The sequence below is a fragment of the Sesamum indicum genome, linkage group LG8, assembly GCF_026168435.1.
Source record: "Sesamum indicum cultivar Baizhima isolate 11 linkage group LG8, ASM2616843v1, whole genome shotgun sequence".
Taxonomy (NCBI): Eukaryota; Viridiplantae; Streptophyta; class Magnoliopsida; order Lamiales; family Pedaliaceae; genus Sesamum; species Sesamum indicum.
Genome location: NC_142664.1, coordinates 26,212,193 through 26,229,261, shown reverse-complemented (window position 1 = coordinate 26,229,261; position 17,069 = coordinate 26,212,193). Strand labels below are relative to the sequence as shown.

The window sequence follows — 17,069 nt, the reverse complement described above, 5'->3', positions numbered from 1 at the left end:
TTTATTTCATAATACAAACATAAATTTAAGCGATTATTCAAAAGAAAACCTCAATTTCATAATAAATAAAATAGGCACATTCGGACATGGTTCGGATCTCAATCCAGCTGTTCACGGGTTGGGCCTGAATTTATGAATGGATCCAATTAGGGTTCATTGAAAAATTCAGGACCAGTCATGAATAATAGTGGGCTTGTTTTGGATCAGACTTTTTCCGGCTGGTCCGTGCCGACCCGACCTACTGTGTATCTTGAGATCGTTTACTTATATTTTTACAATTGGTATATAAACTCTCAAATTTTACAATATGGACTAATCAACTTCTCCTTAACTTTCGTTTATATCAGATCAAATTTTAGGTGGTAAACATCGGACATAAAATTCTTATTCAGATATCCTCCGTTACACATGGCCCTTTCTCGAAATTACGTCTATAAATTGTGACTCGTTATATTATTATTAATACATTTAAAAAAATTATATTAATATAATTTTTTTTTTGATAATAAAAAAATAAATAACTCCGTTGAGTGTCGCTGTAAAATATGTTGGATGTGGGTGACTAGGTGAATTGTAAGAAATGTAGAGGCAGATCTTCATACAAAATAACCCCAAAATTTTTGGCCGCATATAAATAACCCCCACCCACATTCGCCCCAGAATTTAATTCAAATCACCGTTTTCACTTCCATCATATCAACGCTGCAAAACTTTTAGAATCTGCGTCGATCTCAGATTCAGAATTTGTGATCGGGTAATCGTAAATGTCGGCGGCGGCGATTGCCAGGGGAAGCTCAGGCCTCGCTTATCCGGAGCGATTCTATGCGGCGGCGGCCTATGCTGGCTTCGGCGGTGGTGGATCCCCAAAATCTGCGGCTGAAGGCGTGGCCTCTAAGTTCTCAAACGACACAGCTTTACTCCTTTACGCCCTCTACCAGCAGGTTTTAGCTCCCCCAGATTTCATTTCATGATCACATTTTTTGCCTATTTCTGCATGCATCAGTTCTGATTCAGTTAATTCGTCCCATTTGTACTTGATCTACTCAGGTTCCGTACAGTTGGGTCGGGTGATTTTTGTTGAAGTTATAACTCCGAATCTTTTATTTCTTGCCGAAATTTGGTTGTTTGAGTCATAATTCATTTTATAAAGTTGCTCTTTTTTCCCGCATTTTCAGCATGCATGGGTGTTTGTTGACTAAATCATTACTGTTTAGCTGGATGACTAGTGATTCATATGAATCAGAATTTGTCCTAGTTGAGTATGGCTGTTGGGGTTCTGACATGCTTTGTTAGCAGATCGCTGATAAGATTTTAGCTTTTGTGCCAACTTTTTGGATGTTTGAGTTATACTGAAAATGCTGGCCTCATTTCAGTCTTCCACCTTAATTTCAGCGGCAATAGTTGCTATGCAGTTGATTAGTACAGTTAGCTTGATCCACTTGAGCATTTTCTGAATCATACTTTCTCTTGTAGAGTGGTGCAGTTGTGTTTCCTCTTTATTAGTAAATCTGTTCCTAAAATTGATGATTTCATGTAAATTGGATTCTTTTTCACATTATGTCTCAATTTAGTGCACATTGGTTATTTCATAGTTACATAAAAAATTTGGTTTAGTTGCTCTTATCTACTTTGTTTCATGCTTTTGTCCTTGTCATTGTGGTTGTAGTTCTGAGTTTCTTCAAGCTTTGTTGTCAAAGTGGGGCCTAAGTTTACACTCATGCAAGTTTTATTGCATTGTATTTTCTGGTAAATTTATAAGATTGACTTGATCTCCAATCTGATATTGATTTGCTTAGCAGGCAGGTATTTTAGCGTCTGTTATGTCATATGGCTTTCACACTCCGTGTCAATAAAATAATGATGTCTTGTAAAAATGTGGATTGACCAAATTCTTAATAATATGAATCATTGAATTGTCGTAGCTAATTATTCTGAAATACTTTCATTATATTTGTAAATGGTGGAATATATGTAATATGTTAATTCTTAGACATTTGAAATTCCCAATTTTATGGTTTTTTTTTGGGTTTCAGGAATTTGCTTTATTTACTGTTGAGATGTTTTGGCAAAATGTTGAGTTCTCGTTTTTTCCAGTGTTATTTATAATTTCCTTGGAGAACTGTGTGAATTTTCAAGGAAAATGGTGAAACTTAATAGTTCAAGAATTGAGAATACTTTCAGCCCTTTACTCAACTAATCATAGCTGAGAAAGAGAATTAATGCCAGTTTCTTGGTTTTTAAATTTGTAAAATGTGCATTGCTTCACCACCGTTAAGTGGAAATTTACTCTTTTGATGGTCTCAGGCAACTGTGGGGCCTTGCAACATTCCTAAGCCTAGAGGTTGGAGTCCCATTGAGCAAGGCAAATGGACAAGGTTTGCAGTACATTGATTCAGTGACGCCTATTGTTCTGATTATGAACGTCATCTTGGTTAAGAAATATTTTGGATGTATGTGAATAATTTGTTGATTCTCCACGTGTCTAAGTTAATAAAATCTTGTTTCTTTGGATTTTTAATTTAAACCCGGAGATAATACTAGTGATGGAGAAGAAATACATTTCAGAAGGAAATGCTAGTCTTTATTACTGAAAGAGAGAGTGATTGAGTTTGGTTTATGTAAGACAGAAAGATGAATAGTGTTTATAATCCAAGACTGACACTTGAATGAGTGTATTGTTTAAGGTTGCATAAGCTGTTGAACTGTGTTAAAGTTTGCTAATGAACTTTTGATTTATATAATTCAATTTGATTATGAAATTTCTGATAAACTTCACACTGTTCGACTTTGTAGTTTCAAAGTTTCCATGTAATGCTTTTTTACACTTAAAGTTGTAGTATTTTTATGTGTGTTTCTATGTGGTCAAGCTTAAGTTGATGAAGATGGCAGTCATCAATTCCTAGCCCAGTGTAGATAGGCAAAAATGTTGAAAGAAATATTTGGAGATAACTGCAGGCGAAGTTGAGATATAATACCATATTTCTTTCCATAGATTTCACTAAAGGCCGACATTGAGATAGAGTGGGCATATAATTAACTATATAGTTATGTAGTTGGGCTGACAAAGGGACTAGACAATTCACGAATTCAAATAAGCTTAATTCGAATGACTTCTCTTTTGTTGTTTATGGCCAAACTTTTTAACATGTATGTGAAACCTTTTCCTAAACTGAATATGGTGGACGGCATACATTCTTCTTTTCCACTCTGCAACATAAGGGGACATCAAAGGAAAACCATAAATGTTGATATTCTTCTTATGTACATTTTCTATGAAATTAGCTTGATCTATCCTTAGTTTTTCAATTAATACCAGTCAAATGAATGTTGACCCCGCCCTATCAATCTTTGAATTGTACACCATGGTCACCACCTTAAACAATATCCCCACAACTTCTGGTCACCGAGGCCAGTTTAATGACCAGTTACACCAGTGTATCTCTCACTGCTTCATTTCTCTTTTTCCCCTCACTGCATTGAAATATTAAACTGGAATTGTTTCCCAAGAAATAAAAGGTTAATGTTGATGCTTCAAGTTAAAAGGAAAAAGAATATACTGTAACTGAAAAGTAATATGATAAGTTGTTCCATTCTTATTAATGTGTTGGAAGGTCATGTTCATTTTAGATATGGATTGTTCTGAGTTGTGTGGATAATACATAGTGGAAACATCGAGCTGGAAGGTGCATTTATTCCACACCATGAATTGATAAAACTATTGTAGATAAAATAAGTTACGCTGTTCTGTGACTATGCTTCTTTGGTTTTATGTCCGAATCGGGTTTCTTGCTCTCATATTCAGTTCACTGCATCTCAGCAAATATAGACCTAGCTTCTGATGAAGTGGCTTGTATCAGAGTTTCATGTCAGATCAGTTATATAGTGATGTTTGTAGAAGATGTATATGTCTAGTCTTTTTCCTCAATCTGCTCCAAAATCTTACTTTGGTTTTATTTATTTGTCTTGAAGCTGGAATGGACTTGGAAACATGGCTTCCACAGAGGCAATGCGTCTCTTTGTTAAAATTTTGGAGGTTAGTTATTGTCAAAGAACTTGTAATGTAACTGTAAAAACATGAACATTATTATACCTAGCCTTGCCCAAACAGGAGGAAGATCCAGGATGGTATTCAAGAGCATCAAACCACATCGCAGAGCCAGTTGTACATTTAGAAATGAATGTAAGTTTGCAATTAATGAATTTCTGACCACTTTACCCATGTAAGCTCTAGATTGTTCTTTTCTTAAAAATCATCATATGGATGGCCAATCTTCACTTGTCTTATTAGATTCATTGCCAGAAACATTATAAGAAGCATGTGTAGAAGCATCTTTTTTTGTGATTTGTTGTGACAAAATCATAGTAATACAGGTATAAGAGAGCTGTGAATTTCCCAAAAAATCTGCTGTTACACAGTGCTCTTTGGCAATGTTCTGCTTAATTTTCTGGCTTTTGTTTTTGGTGGATTCTATTTACTATGATGTGATTAATTTATTACAATTTTTTTAGGTGATGTGATCTGGTTCCCCAGACTGAGGTGCAAATATTAATTCTTGAAAACCCTCATTAGGCATATCAAAAAGATGGAAATAACCTAGTGATGCATGTACAGAATTTGCTTTAGACAAGCACATGAATTTATTCTAGAGATTTATTTATTGATTCAGAATTACGTGTAAACCCAACTAGATTTAATGAGCGTCCTCTCGAGACCTAATTAAGGATCCTGCTTGTAGACCAACATCCAAGGCTTGTGGGTAGAGAGAGATATCTTATCTTTTCCTTAAGGATAACAAAGGTTACCTCATCCTTGGTGGAAATTGTTGACACAAAGCACCTTGGCGCTTGATTCCTTGATTCATCTTGTCTTGTGAATATATCAGAATATAGGTAATCTTTTCCAAGAGGTGGCCACTTCCACATAGTCTTGTGAGTTGCCTAAGCATGTCAGTCACAGACTTTTTAAGCCTCGATTCATTGCTTCAGTTACTGAACTTACTGACATTCACCGCCATAAGATCACAGAATGATGTATTCACTGTGAAGTCTAGGTTTAGAACCTTCTCTAGGCTGAGTAGGCTCAAAGGGCAGTATGCGGTCTCTGTGATTAGACTCTTAAATCTTGCGCCCTCACTCCTCAGCAAGATCACATCCAAAACATCCATGAACAAGAGATGGTAGAGATTCCAAGAAGCTCTCTTCCTTCTCACAGGTTGGTTCGTTTCTATATGACACTTGAGTAAGCAAGAGAATGTCCAAGAAAGGAGCAGGTAGCAGCAACACGAGAGTCAATCTCATTGCAGTCAATGTAAATTTGTGTCTTTTGACTTACAATTCTGCCACACAGAAATTTGATTATCAGTTAATAGCATATTTGCGTGCTCTTTGCTCCACCTTAGTGGACTTTTGACTTTTTAGTCAAACAAAGTTCTTTTCCAGCATGTTGTACTTTAAAAAGAATTTGGCCTTCTGATGTATTTTTCATCCACATAGAAGCACATCTTATATGATTGGTGTTATCCATTAACAGAAGGGGTTAAGTTATGATGTCTCATTGTAGTTGACCTTTTCTGAACTTCCCAGACAAGTTTCCATGAACTGCCTCCTAAGTGCTCTTGGTTAACAGCCCTCGTAACTGACAGCTTCAGGTTTTCATTGCTTTAATTCCTAAATCATAAAATCATAAAAAAATTAGTAATCTTTTTCAACATTTGTATTTGTGGGACAACATGAACTTGTCACTTTTGAGTGAGGTTGGTGCTTCTGCGACTTATTGTGTATGGATTGCGTACTATGAGCTCTAGTTTGCGATTTTGCGGTATTCACACTGCCAAATGTTTCTGGCCTTGGCCTCGGCAGTGTCCACTAAACAAACATGCTGCTTAAAAAATAATTTTGGTACTTGAACCGTGTTCCCTAAATTCTTAGAAATGGAAATTTCTTGTCGAATTAAGAGTTGCATTGAGGAGTTAAATATGGATGGCAAGTACGAGACTTGCACATTTACCATTGACATTGGTCTAATGAATTTAATATATGTGGAGGCGTTTAATTAGTTGTTTATGGCAACGTACTTAGGGCTAAGGTACATATGCGTATAACAAAAGATCATTTTGGATTGGAGTTGAAGTCATGGGAGTGAAGTTTGAGTAGAATATATTCTTTGTCATTATGAGTGGGTTAGCTATGGGAACAATTCAGTTAACCAGGAAACACTCTCAAGTGGAAACAAAGCAATCATAAACATAGAAACTATGATGGTGATATTTCTACATTTCTTCTTCTATTACGTATATGCTTTGGAATAGTGATTTAAAACTGGTTGGTGGTCAAAAGTTTGAAACTTATAGCTAGGGGTCTCAGTTAAGTGCTGCTGTACTCTGGTGAGTAATGTAGGATTATGAGATCTTGATTAATTCCACTCGGGGATCATATTGTAAATTTTCAGATACATTCCAAGTGCATTTAACTTATAGAAAACTGAACATCTTCATTGTTGCGCTTAGCATGCCTTCAGAAACTGCCTTTGTTACACCCTGTTGATCTCCGCGAGTAAAAATGGGATAATTTTCCTCTTAAGACAAACAGAAGTCACGTGATGTGGTTTCTACTATATCTTTGCTGGTCACTGCTCTTTTCATTTAAGTTTGCTTGTGGTGTTAACTGGTGCTTGTTCAATTTATGTCTTGATCAATTCCTGCTTTAACAACATTGTCAAGACTTAAGAGTTTGTGCTTCTGAGTTGTATTTTCCTACACATGTTTCACTGACTTCTGCTAGTGCTTCATGGTGTGGCCAGTGATTTTTACTCGTTAACATGCTTTGTGCTATTCTGTTCTTTAATTCATTTGGGTGCTTCTTTGCAATCTTTATTCAGCCGATTCATTTGTCAGCTTGCAAAGGAAAAAGAGACAGAATTAAATGCTTGCTATGTTCAACTACGTGAATCAAACAGTTATACCTTGTCTTTGTTTTATCTGCACTGTCCTGGCTTCTTTCTTAATCTGAATTTTCTTTCTTTTCATTTTTGCTTTTCGCTGGCTCAGCATAATCCGGAAGTTGTGGCGGTCTCTGAGAATGGAAATATTTTGCCTGAGACAAAGAGCGTTCCTATTGAAAATGGTAACCTATCAGAAACTCAGGATAAAGATGTCGTATCTGAAGGCCTTGGAGTAGTTAATGTATATGACCAGTGGGTTTCACCTCCAGTATCTGGCACACGTCCCAAAGCCCGATATGAGGTGTTAGCCTTTCCTCCTAGTACTTATTTTTCTTTTCTCTTTTTAAATGTTCCTACTGTATATTGGTTCTTTTTAGTTCTGAACATAGCTTGATTACATTAACAGCATGGAGCAGCAGTTATAGATGATAAGATGTACATATTCGGTGGAAACCACAATGGGCGTTACCTAAATGATCTGCAGGTATTGGAATTAAGTATTTTTATGAGTATATGTCGTATTGCACAGGCTCCTACCATGTGGCAGATCAAATGTGTTCTTACCCAAAAAAGTAACCTTGTTATATTGGCTGCATCTCTAGTTTTGGTACACAGCAAACAAAGTAATTGTTTGAGTGTCATTTCAGCAACAAAACTGGATGTTAATTACTTTAGAATTGGGTTTCTGAGGTCTTGTGTTCTATTTTTTTTTCACTCTCTTTGCATTTCTTTGTTATTAGCTGCTTTTATCAAGTATGATATTTAAATTGTTCTGTTTCATCTCTCTTCTCTTTGAGGTTGCTGTAGACATGAGTAATGTAATTGTTCCTTCTCCTGGGATTAGGTTCTGAATATGAGAAGTTGGACATGGTCAAAAGTTGAAGTTCGAGGAGTGAATGATGGCACAACGACTCCCTGTGCTGGTCATACCTTGGTTAGTCTGAGATTAATGATTTACCTGTCATAAATGTTTTTTCCTGATAACTATGCCCACTTTAATTATACAATTGGGTGTTAAAAATAGTTTCATACTATTTCTAATTTAAGTTACGTATTATAATGCTTACATTTGCATCTTTCTAGATACCATGGGATGGAAATAAGCTTCTTTCAGTAGCAGGACATACGAAGGATCCTTCTGAAACTTTACAAGGTTAGGTTGTGTTCAAATTTCATACTAGTGGTTCATAAACTCCTACTTGTTTGGGGTATTTTTCAGAAATTTATTCTGAATTGGTACAGATGCAAGAGAACTGTGAAGAAACGTATTGATAATGATTCTCCATGGTCTTTCATCTGAGAGATACTTTTGTTCACATAAGAAATTTGAGTTAAATTTGAATTTCGTTGTGAAAGTGCTCATGCTGTCAAGTTTTTGCCATATCCTTATAAGTCACTTATACTGAATTTTACAATTGAATTTACCTAAATATGGTCTTTGCGGAATTCTGTTTGTGCTTGCCTCTTTGTTTAGAACAAGGTTCTGCCTGACATGTCGAGTTAACGAAGGTTTTAATGAATTACTACTACCTTTAGGAGTTATTGCCTGACTTCTGACCGCAGTTTATGCTTTAATGACAGTAAAGGTGTTTGACCTGCAAACTTGTACATGGTCGACCTTGAAGACTTATGGACAACCTCCGGTACATATCCTTTATGTTAAAATCTTCATATCTTAATTAATGTGTTATCTATGTTTTTCCAAGTCACTGCTTCTGTTTTGGTACATTGCTTGTGAGTTCATGTCTTTTTTATATTTATCAGCTTTCTATATTGGAAGCTATTTATGTTTACATATTTTCTCTAAGGCTGAAATTTGAACAGTAAGGTCAATCGGTAGCTACATTCTCCTGATATTCTAATTTATAGGAAATTATTGCAAGGCAATAAACTTGCAGTGGTTTACTTAGAATTATCCTCATGTTTCTTTGCCCTCTAGGTCTCTCGAGGAGGGCAGTCTGTGACCCTGGTGGGAACAACTCTGGTCATATTTGGCGGACAGGATGCAAAGAGATCTCTTTTGAATGACCTGCATATTCTGGACTTGGAAACCATGACCTGGGATGAAATGGACACAGTGTATGGTTCTTGCTTTCTAAATTTAGGAATTAAAGTATTTCCACATCAGACTTTTGTGCTAATTTGAGATGATGCTGGGATGATGATGCACTTGCTAAACCACCAACACACTGATATTATAGAAAATACTGTTCATCTCTTCTTTGGCATCTAGCTGTCCAACCTGAGAATGAGGAATCATAGTTTCTTGGTAGGAATAGATTAGTGGTTTTCCATTTTCATATGCACCATGCATTTACTTCTATTCTGTCTCAGAAAAGAGCATTGTTATCAATACAGATTAGCATCTTTGTGCTATAGTTCTCATCTATAGTTCTCATGTGGTCGGTATGTCTTTTTGATAAGTTATGCATATATTTGCTTCTAAGTGGTACCAATTTTGTAGGGGCGTGCGGCCTTCCCCAAGATCTGATCATGCTGCTGCTGTACATGCAGATCGCTACCTCCTTATCTTTGGTGGTGGTTCACATGCCACTTGCTTTAATGATCTGCATGTTCTTGATCTTCAAACTGTGAGATGAATGACATATGTGACTCTTTTAGTTTTCGAAGTCTTATTTCACACCGATTTTGAAAATCATGTGTTTCTGTTTTGCTTTTATCTTGTATCAAATATGATTCAATAGATGGAATGGTCAAGACCAATACAGCAGGGTGAGATACCTAGTCCTCGTGCCGGCCATTGTGGTGTTACAGTTGGAGAGAATTGGTTTATTGTTGGTGGAGGCAACAATAAAAGTGGTATATATTTGATACCTTATTAGCCATTGACATTGAAGACTGCATGTTTATTTTCAAACTTCTCAAATTATATGCAGTTGCCATACAATGTTTGTGTGTGCTTTGGTATGCTCGTAATATTACATTTCATGGGGGACCAAGGTTTTCATCTGTTACATGGAGACCGTCGAAGGCCATATATTCATCATGAGATATATCGTTTTATTGGTGGTCTTTGAATTCTTCAATTGAAAATGGTTCTCATATTCATCCAATCATATTGACATTTTTGGGGTTCTCCAATTCAACTCTAACTGCAAGATAACTATGGAGAGTTATTTCCAGACTAACTGAACAGCATGATTTTCCTTGTATGATTTCCTTTGCTTTTGAAATGATATAAACTTGCTAGCATCAAACTTTACAGATTGCTTTATACAATGAGTTTGCAAAGGAAATAGGGTAATGGTTCATTGGCAAAACTTTATAGTCGGAACGGTATATGTTCAAGATGGACACACAAGAAAGGAAGAGTACAGTTATTATGTTTGAGCCTCGCTGTGTCCAATTAACTTGAGTAAGCTTTATCCTGCTTACTCCACTGGCTTAGCGGAGACAAACATGATTTGGTTCATTACCATTTCGTACCTGTGAGACTTTTTAGTCCAAGAATCATTAAATTTAATCTTTTGTTCCGTAAAGATTTCTAACTTTTCCTCTCGTTTGGGTTCTCATTATATAATCTATCATTTATCTTCTGCAGCTATTCTCCAGAATGATAAAATTCCTTGTCATGCTTGACATACTATCTTGTTATTGAGATGTTAAATTTGTCTTGAAATTCTATTTTCACTGGTATTCTTCAGGAAGATTATGACTCTCTGATGTCTTGATGCACACCCTCTCATGATATCCATTTAGTTCAAAGTTCTGTCCTTTATTTTGCTTTATTTTCTGTTTTCTGTTTGAATGTGCATTGTCTGTCAAGTCTCATTAATACATGTTGCTTCTGTCAATGAGCCAATTAACCTGGGTAATTTGGGAAAATGATTGTAATATCTGATCATCTATCAATTTGTTTTACTTCTTTTCGTTTTTCCTTAAAATTCCTCCTTGTCGGTGGTACTTTACAAATTACCTATTTACACATGCAGGAGTCTCTGAGACAGTTGTACTCAACATGTCCACGTTGGTCTGGTCAGTTGTAACTACTGTTCAAGGGCGTGTTCCCCTTGCTAGTGAGGTATTCTTAATTGCTGAAAACAGAGAAATGCTCTGACTTATGCTGCATTGTATACATTTTTCTTAGTCTAATGAACTTGTACAATTAGATTATTGAAACAATGACATATTTAGAAAGGAGTATTAGTGCTTCATGTGCATTATGCAAGATAAAGTAGTTGAACCATAAAAGCTGTCGTAGTAAGTTGGAGGATGTACTTATTGGAGGTCTGATATTGCTCAATATTATATTAGCGGTAATGTGTACAATTATCTAAATGTGATATAGGACAACTGTTACTATGTTTGATGATCTGGGTTAGTTTATGTGGAATGAACTTTAGGATCAACAAATTGGGCATGACCGTGTTGTATGTAAATACAAGAGAGGATTCTACTTTTTTATGGTTATTTCAACTGCTAGTCCATAATAACATGTAAACTAGATCTACCTCTGTATGTAGGGTTCAAGTTTGGTCCTGAGTTCCTACAACGGGGAAGACATCCTGGTTGCATTTGGAGGATATAATGGGAGATACAACAATGAGGTCTGGATAGCTTCTTCTGTTTTTATCCTTCTTGCCTCTAGAAAAAGTTATATATTCAATTCCTTAATGTTGCTTGTCTCACTACCATTAGGTCAATGTACTAAAACCAAGTCATAAGTCAACTTTACAATCAAAGATGATGGAGACACCAGTGCCTGATAGTGTATCAGCTGTCCAAAATGTTACAAACCCGACGAGAGATGTTGAATCGGAGTTCGAGACGGGCCAAGAAGGAAGAATAAGGGAAATTGTTATGGATAATATTGATTCAGAACCAAAGGTGAGGCTTGTTAAAAAGTTGTTCTCAAGTATTAGTTGCCAGGGTTTTCACTAATGCTCATAATCCTGGTAATTATGTAGGTTGCATGAATAGTATGCAACATGTAACTTTCAAATAGAACAAAGACTGTTGAACATATATTTCAATCATGGATGATTAGTATCTTTTTCTTGTAATACATAAACAATGTATGAAAAAATTCAATCACTCAAGACACTATTATACATAAAGTCCGAATTGTTGGAGAAAGTTGTTTGGTCATTTTCCTTCGTTTGAGTGCATGAACTTTCACACGAAATATTTTGACAATTTGCAGTACGACTACTCATAAAAAATTTCACTTTCTACGAGCACAGTGAATATATATTTAAAATGAAGAGTATACAGTGAAAATGGTGAATCTTTTAGAATGAATATCTAAGTTCTATTATGCCTACGAAAGCTTTTGATGTTTGGAACTAAATATCTTTTGTCTTAAAGTTTGATTTACTGAATAAAAAGGACTCAGCTTTTGATGCTGAAACAGATGGTTGAAATTAATGTTTCTTTTTCTGGTTAGTGGTTATGAATTATGATTATAAATTCCTGATGAGTTGGACACATTTTTTTTTCTTCTTTTTGTTAGATGTGAGTTAATTTTATTACTTTCTTAGAATAACTTTTGTGTGTGCATTTCAGTGTGTAATGTAGTAAGAGGTTTGTTCGGCTGATCTCGGTACCTCTCTTAAGATTGCTTCTTTGTCCTGTATATAATCTTACATGTATACTTGCAGATTGTTTGTCTTCCAACACTTAGTATTGCTAAGACTATTACCTTTTCCTAATTGATTTCTCCCCGAGATTGGCTGATATTGTGGATGCTTAAACTTAGACATATACCTCTGGTTGCAGTAATACCCATCTCTGAAAGTTTCTAACTTATTTTGCACAGATTACAAAGGTTGAAGAGACAAATGAGCATCGTGTAACAATCCTTAAGACAGAAAAGGAAGAACTAGAATCATCTCTCACTAAGGAGAAAATGCAAACATACCAGCTGAGGCAAGAGTTGACAGAAGCTGAAACTCGGAACTCAGACCTGTATAAGGTAATCTCTTTGTGCAATTTCATTTATTTAGTTTTAAGTGGTGTAGCAGTTATTTTATCCTTAAGAAGCCAATATAGTCCTTTCACAAACAAGAATACAATCACTTTAGAGGATGTTTGGCTAAGCTTAGTAAAACATTTTATATGTTGATACATTAGGATGATTTTAGAAGTTATAAGATCTTAGATGTTACTGTAAAAGTAAGCTCTTAAATGTTGATAACGTAACAATGTGGAGCGCATAAGATATTAGCAATGACGATGTTGTAATTGATATGATCGAAATTGAAGGAGGTTGTTAAAATCTTAAAAATGAGTTGGGAATTCCTTACTTTTCTTAAATGAATTCATAAGCTCCTAACATTTTATTTTTGGAACTTATAAGCTTATTCTATAAAAATTTTACCAAACACTTTTTAACATCTTATAAGCTTTCAAACATCATATAAAATGATTTGAAAAGCTTATAAACACCTTCTTAATTGGATGAACGGACTTTCTGAATTTCACCTCATGTAAAGTAGTGGTTCCCCCTCAGATCTAATCATTATACGAGTTCTATAGCAGGGATTTAGTCAGATAAGTTACGTTGAAGTCATTGGATGTGGTTATTGTATGAGCACGTATTTAGAGTCATGCTTACATTAGTTTCCGGAAATAAACCAGCTGGATCACAGTTTGGAACAAGATTAATTCTACACGTGGCTAGGGGCAGAGCCAGAATTGTGAGGGTTATTTTGTATGGGGGGTTGGAGTGTGAGACAGTTGTGAGAGTTCTTGTAGTTTACCCTTGTGCACATATAATTCTTTCTGAATTTCTTCTAAAGGCCGAACAAGTAATAATGGCACAGAGAATTTTTATTGGAGCAACATCAGTACAAAATAAAATCACATTAGAGGGTCGCCATTCCTACTCAGCAAGAAAAACGAATTTACTGACATAAAGAGATTGAGCAAATAATAGAATAACAAAATTTACTAAAAATGAGAGAGGTGAGCAACTGATAAATAAGAGCAACTTCAATGGCTTCAACGCCCAATCTCTTGCTAATCATGGACTCACAGTTAACCTACGTGAATGAGAATGTCCCAACAAGCTTTGGCACAAAGAACATTCCGTAGCGGTTAGGTTTACTTGGGTTAACCACAACGGGATTAACCCGAGTTAGCCTTTTATTGATTAAACTGGGAATTGATCCGAACTCCACGTAGAGAAAGTCAATGAACAACAATAAAATCTTAGAAAGTTCTTTGCCAATCGGTTAAATAGCATTTATGTCTGAGATTGGGTTGGGACAAGTAGGCATTTTTGTGGGTGGGAAGCTGCTTTTTTTTAGTTATGTAGGAATCAATTTCAAGGATATTCCAATTTTCATGCAAAAATTACAACTGTTATCAATGTAAATTACATTTGCTGTAGTTTCAAAGATGCTTCTTTCCTGAAAAATTTCATTTCTTCAAAAATATGATTTTCTTTTCCCCCCACTACCCAAAAGAAAGGGGGAAAAGAAAGATAATGGAAAAGAAAAAGAACTTAAAAAGATGCAATTTTAAAAGTTCAGCCTTCCTATAGCCTGCAGTTTCACCCCCACAAAGGAAAGAACAAGTGCACATGTTTTTTTGTCAGTGGATATCGTTGGCAATGGATTTAGCAAAATGGTCAGATTGGTTTTGAAGCTTAAGAATATAAAATTGTCCTTTCCTGGAGGAGCTTCATGATAATGGATAATAGTGATAAAGGAAATGAAGCCCTGGCATGGCTTGAGTGAAATAAGAATCCTTTTCTCTACATTCTCCTTTAATCAATTTTCTCTCTTTCAGATCCTTTTAGTACTTTTTCTTCTACTCTGATAGAGAAGAGACATGAAAATTGTTCAAAACTATTGTCTGCACTCTGCAAGATGGGGATGTGAGAGGCAAAAAAGCTGATTTCAAGAGCTATGATTCTTCTTCAGAAAAGTTGTGCAACATGGACATTGAATCACTGGGACACTGGGATTGCAAGTTTACAGGAATTTTAACATCGCCTTGCTAATTCACTAATAAATAGCAATTTACAACCATGTGTAGGCGTAGGCAAAGAGTGACAATCATGCAATTACAAATTGGATGTGAATTCACTTTAGATTTTATCTGCACAACCGAGAACAACACTTTACAGACTTTTCAATGTGGAAATGTTGGCTCTTGCCACATGTAAAGATAGATTTACTTTAACCTTTAATGTTGATCATAATTAATTCTGTTATTGAGGAAACGAGCTTGATTTTGCAGGAGCTCCAATCTGTGCGAGGTCAGCTTGCTGCTGAACAATCCAGATGTTTTAAACTTGAGGTCTGTATCATATCAGTAATTAATGCTGACACTAAGGCATATTGTTGATCAGATAAATGTTTGTATTAAAAGAAAAAGTTAATGCCATGGTTACATTTTGGCTCTTTCAATCCATATTTGACTACCCCCTGTTATGATTTTGCTATTCCATTATTTGTAATTCAGACGCCAATTTTATTCTTCTCAAATTCTGTTGTCAGAACATGTCATGGAAGGTGAAGAGGGTAACTCCCATGTTATGGTGGTTTGCCATACTTTCTTTACCTTTTCTTTCTAACCTGCGCTCAAGTGTTTATACTTAGTTTTGTCTGGAACTATTTTATGACAGTTTAGGAGATAAAATCATTTGAGATAGTCCCCTACGGAGCTTATTTAACCTTCTTATGTTCTTATATTTGTGTTGCAGTTGTTCATGTCCTCAAATATCATTCATTAATTGTAATCTTTGACATTCACGTCCTAAGTGAACCAAGCTTCATACAGTCTTGAAAAGGGCATGTTCTGACATATGAAGGATGTACAGAAACAAACTTCATCTACAGACCTAAAATATGCTAGATATTAATTAGTTTCTTCTGCAACAAAGCTTCAAAATGACCTGTTCCTTTAATTTTGTTGCGCCAAAAATTTGTTCGCTAATTCACATTGCTTCGGTTACAGGTAGATGTTGCTGAGCTAAGACAGAAGCTACAAACAATGGAGACCTTGCAGAAGGAACTCGATATCCTCCAGAGGCAAAAGGCTGCTTCAGAACAAGCAGCATTAAATGCAAAACAAAGGCAGAGCTCAGGTGGCGTTTGGGGGTGGCTTGCCGGAACACCACCTACCGAAAGAGTCGATGATTCATCCTAAACTTTACTGCATACTGATTCCCAGGTTTGAGACTCGTCAAAATTATATACATCTCATGATCTGTTGCCTTTTGGGCGCAAATAAGAACGTATTTAGTTTCTTAGATTGAGAAGGACAAACATATACATGTTGAAACTGAGCTGTGTAGGTTGAGGAGGTGATTCATGCTATATAGTTTTTGAGGATGTGATTCTTCATTATGACTTTGTGTGCTAGCAAAAAGGATTATAGTCTGAGTGGAAGTATAGACATTAATAATTTTTGGGAACGATTGAGCGATCATATAAGTTTGTAATTGGTTGTGGTGTATGATGATATTGCATATTGCAACGATTTTATCACACTTAGTCCCCTGATTGACTAAACTTATAATGCATTCAACATTCGAGTTATTCTTACTTAGATTATCAGTTTTAGCTATTTGCTGCATCTGATTTTGGCACAACTGTACAAACTAATTAGTAAAATTACGTTTAAATGCCTTACTTGTGATGATTTTGAAGTATGAAAAATACTATTTTAGATGTGAAAGAATTAAAACTGATCCGTATCAGTCTATATATTTATATTATTGTTATTACATTTTACTAGTCATAATCACGAGGATTACACTGCTTTGCAGTATAGTTTCTCTTTGTAAGAATAAAACAACCAATAAAGAAGAGTATGAGTGGGAGATTGTTTATTTCGAATTTAAGCAAGTTTAAGTTGAAGAAGTTTGATGATATTGTATACAATTGGTTGAAGTAGGGGAAAACGAATATTGGCTGCTGTCTAACACGTAATTTCTACTATATAATTCCTTATAATTTTGAGATCAAGAAATTGTTCTTATATGCTCAAAATGTTTATGTACTTATAGAGGGTGGTCAACCGTTTTACTTCATTATATACACTCATCTTGAATATGTATCAAGTCAAAAATGATACTAAACAATTTGGATGTCTCAAATGATATATCATTTTTTGACAAATCCAATCAGTATTTGCAATGATAATGATGCAATAG

At 35.4% G+C, this 17,069-nt stretch overlaps 1 protein-coding gene across 1 annotated transcript; it reads left to right on the top strand.

Moving 5' to 3' along the window:
• The first annotated feature begins 610 nt into the window (after positions 1-610).
• On the top strand, positions 611-16,452 carry LOC105168909 (acyl-CoA-binding domain-containing protein 4). The gene is made up of 18 exons (XM_011089104.3): positions 611-941; positions 2,305-2,375; positions 3,970-4,033; positions 4,109-4,180; positions 7,047-7,241; positions 7,347-7,424; positions 7,785-7,874; positions 8,024-8,093; positions 8,522-8,583; positions 8,880-9,019; positions 9,405-9,531; positions 9,646-9,760; positions 10,894-10,982; positions 11,425-11,508; positions 11,600-11,788; positions 12,720-12,875; positions 15,149-15,208; positions 15,869-16,452. The coding sequence occupies exons 1-18, from the start codon at positions 765-767 to the stop codon at positions 16,058-16,060; spliced, it is 2,031 nt and encodes a 676-aa protein (XP_011087406.1). The 5' UTR covers positions 611-764; the 3' UTR covers positions 16,061-16,452.
• Positions 16,453-17,069: the final 617 nt, after the last annotated feature.